Source organism: Malaclemys terrapin, chromosome 6 (genome assembly GCF_027887155.1).
Source record: "Malaclemys terrapin pileata isolate rMalTer1 chromosome 6, rMalTer1.hap1, whole genome shotgun sequence".
Classification (NCBI taxonomy): domain Eukaryota; kingdom Metazoa; phylum Chordata; order Testudines; family Emydidae; genus Malaclemys; species Malaclemys terrapin.
This window is the reverse complement of record NC_071510.1, coordinates 55,334,988-55,345,429: the sequence shown is the minus strand read 5'-3', so window position 1 is coordinate 55,345,429 and position 10,442 is coordinate 55,334,988. Positions and strand designations below refer to the sequence as shown.

Sequence of the window (10,442 nt, the reverse complement as noted above, 5' to 3'; positions counted from 1 at the left end):
AGAAAGCGGTGTAGGGGCTCAAGCAATTTTTTTACTTTCAGAAGTGAGGCAGCAAGCCCAGACGGGGGCTATGAATGGCCAAGCCTAGACTTGTGAGTAGGGTGACCAGATGTCCTGATTTTATAGGGACAATCCTGATTTTTGGGTCTTTTTCTTATATAGGCTCCTATTACCCCACCCCCGGTCCCAATTTTTCACACTTGCTGTCTGGTCAACCTACGTCCAAGGCTCAGAGATGGGACATATCAAGTACTGTGCCCATGCCACTTCAGAGAACCAGTATCTTTGGCACTATGGTGATGACACTGAGCACAAGTTCCCTCATAGCAATGAGCCAAAAATGGGGTTAATCACTTTAACCCTTTCCATGCACATTCTTCCCTGTTTGTATCTCCCTTTAACCCTTAGCTCACAAGGGTCCCTTCTGCCTGCCAACTGTTCTGGGAAACGTACTAGTTAAGGGACTACTTAGGCGTCCCATTAGGTACTGGGAATGAATTTAAGGGTGGAGGGTCAACCTTTCTCCAGTGCTGGTGGTTGAGCACATTCTCCCTTACTTGTGCTCAGCGCCCCCCTCTCGCCTCTGCCACAGTCACATCTGCAGCAGGAAGGGTCTGTGGTTCCCCTCTGGTGACGGGGGGGGGGGGGTATCTTGCCCCTTCTCCTTGAAACCTCGGGCAATTCCGTCTCCGGAGCAAGCCCATCCCCTGGCTTGTTTGCAGGTGCAGTGCAGAGGAGCTACACCTGCCCTCCGCGCGCGCCCGCCCAGCCTGGCCACCTTCTGGAACGTGGGCGGTGGCGGCGGCTGCTGCATCACAAAGGCGCCCACGCCGGAGCGACCACGCACTGCGAGCGGTCCCGGCGCTGGAGAGGCCGCGGGGAGTCGGGAGTGGGCTGCAGCCGCCATGGTCTCCGTCGGGACCAACACGGACCTCAAAGGGTGAGGAGGAGGAATATGGGGCTGCTGCGCCCAGCAGCTCCCCCACCCCCGTACCCGCATATCCCCCCCCGCACTCCCGTATCCGCATTTGGAGGGGCTAATGGGGGCCACCCTACTAATCTCTGAGCTCTCCCTGAAGCGGTATCAGTCACCTCTCCGTCCCGCTGGCCCCTTCTCTGCCTATTTCCTCCCACGTGTCTGAGGGAGCGGGTCGGCAGAGATTTCTGATTGGCAGCTGCCAGGGCTTTCCCCAGAGCAGGGACCTTCCAGCACCTAGGTTGGCCCTGCCTCAGACTGCCTGGTGTTAGCAGACACCCCTCGTTCTGTGCCTTGTTTCTAAACTAGATTGTTGCCGTCCTCAGGGCAGGAAGCATCTTTGCCTGGGAAGTGTCAGGTAGGCCCCTTGTATCCTGGGCTTATAGACAGAAATACAACCTTCTCCTCTGCCCCAAGAAGCGCTCCCATAGGCACTCTACATGTAGAGTAAAGCACCAGGACCACACTCAGCCAGATGCAGACCCCAGGGTCCCACCACAAATGGAGGAGTAGCTCACAAACCATGCCCCTGCTAGCCCCAAGCTGTGCGAGCGTACAAAGCCAGCTCTGCTCCTGTCTGGTGTCTGCCTGAGGCTAGGTCTACACTACCCGCCTGAATCGGTGGGTAGAAATCGACCTCTCGGGGATCGATTTATCGCGTCCCGTGGGGACGCGACAATCGATCCCCTAATCAACGCTCTTACTCCACCAGCGGAGGTGGGAGTAAGCGCCGTCGACAGAAAGCCGCGGAGGTCGATTTTGCCGCAGTCCTCATAGCGGGGTAAGTCGGCTGCGATACATCGAATTCAGCTACGCTATTCACGTAGCTGAATTTGTGTATCTTAAATTGACCCCCCCCTGTAGTGTAGATGTAGCCTGAGGGTGAGGAGGGCATGCAGTGATTGGAAGCATAAGAAATCATGCTCCTCAATTTATGAGATCAAATTAATTTCTTTACTGTTATGCTAAATACGGAAGAAAAAACATTTGTTAGTTCAGCATAGTGTCCTAGGAAAACATGAACTTTCAGTTAGATAATAAGCTTGTCTGGCGGTAAGGGAAGAAGCAATATTTTTATTAATTATAATTATATTAAAGACTTTCCCTCTCTATGAATTATATGCACTTGTTTGTTTCAGTTAATAACCCAACCCAGTCTTCTCTCCTAACACTGCCACACTGTATTTTTTTAAATGTTTTGTCCCACAGGCTTGTTCACTGCCATTTGCCAAAGTTATCACACAAACATGGGATGATTCCAACGCATTACGTGATGCCCTGGAAAGAAGACATGAAGAACAGGAAATTCACTTTAAAGGTAGTGGAACCAGAAAAATATTTCCTCCTGTTAACACTATAATAGTGGCCTAATTTCCAAAGGTGCTGGGCACACTCAGTTCCCATTGTCTTCACTTCTGAAAATCTGGCCAGGCAACTGTATTTGCTGTTGTCTCTGCACCATCTTGCCACTGTTGGTGGAAGTATATTTTACTCTGTAGCTTGTGACAGGTTTCAGAGTGGTAGCTATGTTATTAGTCTGTATCAGCAAAAACAAAGAGGAGTCCTTGTTAGAGACTAACAACTTATTTTGGGCATAAGCTTTTGTGGGCTAGAACCCACTTCATCAGATGCATGGAGTGGAAAATACAGTAGCAGGTATATAGTACATGAAAAGATGGGAGTTGCCTTACCAACTGGGGGTCAGTCTAACGAGACAATTCAATTAACAGTAGAATACCAAGGGAGGAAAAATCACTTTTGTTGTGGTAACGAGGATGGCCCATTTCAAACAGTTGACAAGAAGGTGTGAGTAACGGTAGAGGGAAATTAGTATAGTAAAATTAGGTTTTGTAATGACCCATCCACTCCCAGTCTTTATTCAGGCCTAATTTGATGGTATCCAGTTTGCAAATTAATTCCAGTTCTGCAGTTTCACATTGAAATTGCCACTTTTAAGTCTGTTATTGAGTGACCAGGGAGGTTGAAGTGTTCTCCTACTAGTTTTTGAATGTTGTAATCAGGGTTTTGGAGCTGTGCTCCGGCTCCGCTCCAGCTCCAGGCAAAAACCTGCACTCCGCTGCTCCACGCTCCAGCTCCGGGCTCCGCTCCAAAGCCCTGGTTGTAATTCCTGATGTCAGATTTGTGTCCATTTATTCTTTTGTGTAGAGACTGTCCGATCTGGCCACTGTACATGGCAGAGGGGCATTGCTGGCACATGATGGCATAAATCACATTGATAAATGTGCACGTGAACGAGCCCCTGATGGTGTGGCTGATGTGGTTAGGTCCTATGATGATGTCCCTTGAATAGATATGCAGACAGAGTTGGCTCTGGGGTTTGTTGCAGGGTTTGGTTCCTGGGTTAGTGTTTTTGTTCTGTGGTGTGTAGTTGCTGGTGAGTATTTGCTTCAGGTTGTGGGGGCTATCTGTAAGTGAGGACTGGCCTATCTCCCAAAGTCTGTGAGAGTAAGGGATCGTCCTTCAGGATAAGTTGTAGATCCTTGATGATGCGCTGGAGAAGTTTTAGTTGGGGGCTGTAGGTGATGGCTAGTGGCGTTCTGTTACTTTCTTTGTTGGGCCTATCTTGTAGTAGGTGACCTTCTGGCTCTGTCAATCTGTTTCTTAACTTCACCAGGTGAGTATTGTAGTTTTAAGAATGCTTGATAGAGATCCTGTAGGTGTTTGTCTTTGTCTGAGGGATTGGAGCAAATTCGGTTGTATCTTAGAGCTTGGCTGTAGACAATGGATCGCGTGATGTGGTCTGGATAAAAGCTGGAGGCATGTAGGTAAGTATAACGGTCAATAGGTTTTGGGTATAGGGTGGTGTTTATGTGACCATCGCTTATTATCTCTGTAGTCTCTAAGGTGCCACAAGGAATCCTCGTTGTTTCTGTAGCTTGTACCATCAGAAACAAGCTTCCAGTGTTCTGATTTCTTCCTCTTGACTGTGAATCTCATGAAATCTCAGCTGAAACATGTCTTTCCTTCCTTGGCAATACCTCTTAGTCCTTCTTTCTCCCTCTCTCTCCCTTTGCACAGGCATTTAGCAATAATGATTACTGAAAGATGCAATACAAAATAGGTGGGCTAAGTAAAGTCTTAGCAAACTGAAGATTGACTAAAGCAATTCCTTAGAAGGCAAATTTGAACTGGATTCTGAAATAAATGATGATCTAGTGGAGCTTTTGGAAGGTGGGAATGTATTGTGCTTCTTTGTATGTGTGAGAAGGTGAGCTGTGACATTCTAATTTTCTAGATGTAATGGATTCTGAAGATGTGGTTCTAAGGGATACCTTGTAATAGAGGTGAGAGGAGATAAGGCAGAGATGGTATTGAGGCAGTTGTGTATATGAGTGATATTGTGAACGTCGTAATGGATAAATCTGCATAGATAGAGGTAAAAGTAAAAGATTTGCAGGAGCTGATGATGCTAGGATTATTACTAATGGGGACAAATGGAAGGTCTGAGTTGAGAGACTAAGGGTATGAAACCACATGTGTCTGATGAAGTGGGTATTCACCCACGAAAGCTTATGCTCCAATACTTCTGTTAGTCTATAAGGTGCCACAGGACCCCTTGTCGCTTTTTACTAGAAAGGTAAGTCAGCCTATTAGATCAACTTACAGCCATCGCAGTAATTATTAGGTGGTGCACGTCCACACTACCCTCCTTGGGGCAGTGATGCACGTCCTCACCAGGAACACTTCCACCAACCTAAGAGGAGCAGTATGTGGAGCTGAGAACCCGGTCTCTCAGCTCTGTTGGCAGCTCCCTGGCAAGAGCCTGGCTACCCCACAGGCTCACAGGCTGTGCCCCGCTCCCTGTTACCCTCTGGAAGCAGGGGGAAGCCCTCTGGGCTTCTGACCCTGGTTCCTAGCCAGGAGCAGGGTCCATTCTTGCCCCAGCCACCCAGCTCTCCAGAGGATGGGGGGCGGGGGGAAAGCTAGGCTCTAGCTACCTGGCTTTCTTGTCAATTTACAGTTCCTGCCACAGACACTGCATTGCCCTAACTACATCTACATAAGCTTTACGCCTCTCGTGGAGGTGGAGTTATTATGTGGGTGTAGTAGGGCACTTACATGGGTGGGAGGAAGGCTGTAGTGTAGACACTGACATAATTAGGTCGACGTAAGCTGCCTTATCTCAACTGAACTGTGTAGTGTAGACCAGCCCTAAGTAGAAGAGGTTGAGATGTGTTCTTGAGGATGTTTCACTTTCCAAGAAAAGCCATTCTCTCTCACACATTTTTGTTGAAGGAAACTGAGAAGCTGTAAGTTTATTTGCTCAAGACAGGCTAAGTTATTAAAGGAATGAAAAGAAATATACAACAGAGCATGATCAGCATAAAAGTGGCAAAAAATGAACCGAACTGTATATTTTTGTCTGTAAAGCAGCACACACTGGGGTACATTTTAAACCATTCTCAAATTCAGAAACATTTAGACCCCTAAAATATTGAGTAATATATTCCGCTTGTCACTATAATGTCACAGAAGGGACACTAGATAAATCTAAGATGTTTATTTTCAGATGTTTATTTTCAGTCACTAATAGCTTTCTCAAAATATGTCCTTTTAGGCTTAGATTTGTCATTCTTTGTTTTAGCCTTATGGTAAATTAAAAAAAAAAAAATCTGTTGAACCTTTCTAGAACTATTAAAACAAGAAAAAAGATTTACTTCTTTTAAAAACTTTCTTATACTTTTTTTACATGCTTGGATAATTCAAGCATTATTAATTGTTTTAAACTTCACATGTATGTAAGTCCTTCCTGAGAAAGAAGTGCTTTGCTAATCAATTTGCAAAGTTAGAAGTAATTAAAATTCACATATAATGAGTTACATTAATATTCCTTAGCTAAGTCCCAATCCTGCAGACAGGTGAGTATACTTTATCTCTGAGTGTAATCCATTATTGAACTCATTGGCTGCTCCCATCAATAAAGTTACTCTAGGAGTCTAGGCCATAAGTGTTTGCATGATAGGAGCCTAACAACTACAAAGTCTGATCTTCCAGAGAGGCATAGTATACAGAAACAAATAGAGATATGTATATTATTCAAATATACTCAAGTGAATGATTACATACATATATGGACATTTAAAGAAATAAAAACAACAAGGAGTCTGGTGGCACCTTAAAGACTAACAGATATATTTGAGGACACCATCAGAGGACCCAACCATATCGGCCACACCATCAAGGGCTCATTCACCTGCACGTCTACTAATGTTATATATGCCATCATGTGCCAGCAATGCCCCTCTGCCATGTACATTGGCCAAACCGGACAATCCCTATGTAAAAGAATAAATGGACAGGAATGGTAACATACAAAAGCCAGTAGAAGAACACTTCAATCTCCCTGGACATTCTATAACAGATTTAAAAGTAGCCATACTTGAACAACAAAACTTTAGAAACAGACTTCAAAGAGAAACAGCAGAATTAAAATTCATTTACAGATTTAACACCATTAATTTGGGCTTGAATAAGGACTGGGAGTGGCTGGCTCATTACAAAAGCAGTTTTGCCTCTCCTGGAATTGACACCTTCTCATCTATTATTGGGAGTGGACTACATCTACTCTGATCGAATTGGCCCTGTCAACACTGGTTCTCCACTTGTGAGGTAACTCCCTTCTCTTCATGTGTCATTATATAATGCCTGCATCTGTAATTTTCACTCCATGCATCTGAAGAAGTGAGGTTTTTTACCCACGAAAGCTTATACCCAAATATATCTGTTAGTCTTTAAGGTGCCACCAGACTCCTTGTTGTTTTTGTGGATACAGACTAATATGGCTACCCCCTGATATTTAAAGAAATGTACCTGTGAAAGCCTCTAGATATGCACATATGGGAATGTGTACCACATGTCTAACGCTCAATTCTGGTGTGGATTTGTCTGCAGAAATCAGGAGGCTGGGTGCACAGTGTCAATTCACTGGCTTATGTGCATGCAAATTGGAGGCCCTTTGAAAATTTGGCTTAGAGCAGGGGTGGCCAAACTGTAGCTCTTTTACTCTACATGTGTGCCTCCTGGAGCCCCCCATGCTCCCCATTTTCTGCCTACCAGACTGGGGCTGGGGGAAGCTCATGGCTTCTGCCCTGCAGCGGGGTAGTGGGACTAGGGGCTTCTGCCAGAGATAACTGGTACCTGTTGAGAAAGGAGGCACAATTTAAAGGTTTGCACCCCCCGCCCAACAGCTTGAGTCACTCCCCACCAGGCACACTTCCCTTCTTACCCTCAGCTGTCCATCCCTGCAGCTCCCACATAGCTCCCAGTGGAGAAACAGCTGCAAACTGCTGGGAGCTGCAGGGAGGGGCCTCTGCTCTCCCTGTTGCTCCCAGCTGTTTGCTGCTGCCTCTCCCCATGGCTGCAGCTTCCAGCTTGCCAGCTCCAGCTGCCATACAGGGAGGGGATCCAGCAGCACCATTGGATTGCCTGGGGACAGCAAACCCCCTGGCAAAAATCTGGGGGCATATGTGACCCCACGTGACCCCCCCCATGCATCGCTTCTGGCTTCTGCCCAGTGGGGAGGGGAATCTCTGGGCTTCAGCCTCACTGGGCACAGCTGCCAGGGCTTGGGGCTTCAGCAGGAGTGGGGTTTAAGCCCCTAGCCCAGGCAGGCATGCCCCAGCTCTTGAACTTCTGAAGACTGTCGTATGCAGCTCAGAAAGTCAGTAAGTTTGGCCACCCCTGGCCTAGAGTTTTTGGTTGTTTTTGTTTTTTTGTTTTCCTCTATTTACTGAGCCATCTGTTAATAGGTTGTTATATCAATTAGGGTTTTCAGTTAATAGTATAATTATTAAAGGAGTTAGTTCAGGCAAAAATGAGTTTTTTCATAGGCAACCATTGGAATTTCTTTACACAGCATGCAGAGGTTGTTGGGGTATATACTGGTGCCACAGAAGATAGTCTGTTTTTGGAGCACAGAGAAAGACTTTGCCATGGAGAAGAAAGAAAACACATACGGGAGAAAATTCCTCAGGAAATAATGATTGCAGATATTCCCATATATTCTCATCTCTCCAGATACCAGAAGTCTGTGATTGCTCATGCATGGAGGATGAAATTCTGACCTGCTTTTTCCCTCAATACAGTCATGTTTGAACTGTATAGGCTATGAAGTTTAAATCTGCTGCAAGAAAAAAACTGCGTGGTGCTTTTTTTCTCTCTTTAAAATAGAATTAACATGTTTTTAAAGCTGATTAGATGTTCTATTTGAAATGAAAAATAAGTTCTGTCTGCAATTTGACCTGCATATTTTTGATTAGGGAAGGGAGAATCTCAAAAGTTTCAGACTTCCCAGTTCGATTTAGATAAGGCGCATACAGACATTTGGATGCTTATCTGAAGTTTATACAAACCTTTAGACTCTACTCAGCTTTCCACCACCATCTCCAAGAGACTGGTATCAATCCCATTCTTTATCCTCTATTGTTTTCTTGGAGAGAGTCCCACTAGCTGTCTACCAGCCCTCCTTACATCTTCTAAGGGTGACTAGCTAGCTTCCTCTCCTGGCTCTTCAGGGGGCAGCTGGCTGGTTCACTTCCCTCTTCCTTTTGTTTAGGTGATAGTTGCATTCCTCCCCCTATCTCCAAATGCTAGGCAGGTAGCAACATCAGGATCTGGAAATTGTCCAACTGATACTGTTGCAGCTGTTGCACTTGACTCAGCTCTAGGTCTGAATTGCTTCCAAGTATATTATAGTAAAAAGAAATTCCCATTATTGGCTGATGGAGGAATTATGGGTTTACAAAGCCACTGAAATCATGGGGAAGTAAAGGAGACAAAATTTGGAGAAATACTAAAGGGTCATCAGTTAAAAAGGTGCTGAAAGGCTGAACAAATATAAATAGAAATAAATAAAATACATAAATGAGAACAGTTGGTTCCAGTCATACAGGAGCTCTCTGTATGGAATCAATTCCACTTGTCAATCAAGAACAGATGCCATTAAAATGATTTAATTGAATTTTGCATTATAATGGCTCTTTAGTCATAATTGCTTATTCTAAAAATGCCACAGGTTCAAACTTCAGAGAGTGAGAAATGGGGAAGAAAGAAAATGAAAAACCTTTTAAATTTAAAAGCTGCTATGTATTTATAAATGTTCTGGGATAAAAAACATACTTTTGCATAACCAGTTTTGTTTATATTTCACATCTGCTGGAAGGAAGACAATTAAGAAATTTTGGGCTTGCCATTTTTATACACTAATAACATTTAAAAAAAATACATTGGCATGTAATTTTAAAATATTGCTCTCTTCACAAATACACTTTATTTCAAATTGTGATTAAATCTAACAGTATAACACTTTCTGCTCTGGGTTGAAGAGGATCCTCCCCCACCCCCCAACTAGATCAAAAGCAGAAAGGAGCTGTCTTCAAAGCCTAGGTACTTATAAATTAAAATATAAAGTCACCATGAGCAAATGAGCAGTAGGGTTTCAAGAACATTTTTATACATAGTTAAAATGTGCTCAATATTTTGTGTCTAGAAATATTAATCACAAAATAGTGGTTTTCACCCTAAGTGGTTCCAAATCTGAAATACTTTCATTTATAATTTTTTTTTAAGAAAAAATATAACATTACATTTGTATTGCTTATGGCTTTTCCCTTCAGAGCTACTGTAGTTGTGGATAAAATCTGCAGCTGACATAATTTTCTTTTATAGATAAGGAAATAAAAATATGACCTAAAGCATCACTCCCAAAAACTATGAGTCAGATTGGAGTCCCTGCGACATCAGCACACCGGGACGGTAAAAGGCTTGCAGCTGGTTGGAAGGAGAATGTTCCTGATAATGAGCATTGTGCTGGGCTGCCATAAGCAGCTCTACTCAACTCCCCGCCCCCTTGTGCCCTGGTACAGGGTGTGTGTCAGAGATGGGGGCATGTAGTGCTGTGTTAATTTTGATGGAATAAATGGGCCCAGAGAGTCAAAGGTGTTAACATAGCCCTATGACTGTAAATGCTAAACAATTAAATGTTTTGGGAGGGGTTGAATACAGAGACTTTGGCCTGCTTAATTCCATGGCAACTACCTCCATTATATATCTTTATTAAAGATACAGAAGAAGAAGAATAAAGAATTTGAAATGTGAAGTACTGTATTAAGTAAGGTTTTCATTTTAACAATATTCCTTATTCCCCTTTGCTCTAACTACAGAGTTTCTATAGGGGAAACTGCCTGTTAGACAGGTTTTTAGATGGTATTATAGATAACAATGATCCTTCTTGGGGAAAAGAGAAAAATAGTTGAGATGATCTGGCGGTGTTGTTGCAAACTGATTCTGCTTCCTTTAAAACAAACAAAATAACCCAAATGCACACAGAAAGGGACAGAAAAGAACAGTGATATTAAATGCAGCTCCTGTCTTTGGTGCTGACTCTTATTCACAACTTCATGGCTAAAAAAATAGACACGGCACCCTATCTTATTAGCCACTCCAA

General features: G+C 43.9%; 1 protein-coding gene across 1 annotated transcript; it reads left to right on the top strand.

Annotated features, from left to right (window-relative positions):
- Window positions 1-822: 822 nt before the first annotated feature.
- TEX43 (testis expressed 43) lies at window positions 823-9,152 on the top strand. Its single transcript, XM_054032763.1, has 3 exons — window positions 823-940; window positions 2,186-2,294; window positions 7,854-9,152. The coding sequence occupies exons 1-3, from the start codon at window positions 906-908 to the stop codon at window positions 8,058-8,060; spliced, it is 351 nt and encodes a 116-aa protein (XP_053888738.1). The 5' UTR covers window positions 823-905; the 3' UTR covers window positions 8,061-9,152.
- The last annotated feature ends 1,290 nt before the right edge of the window (window positions 9,153-10,442 follow it).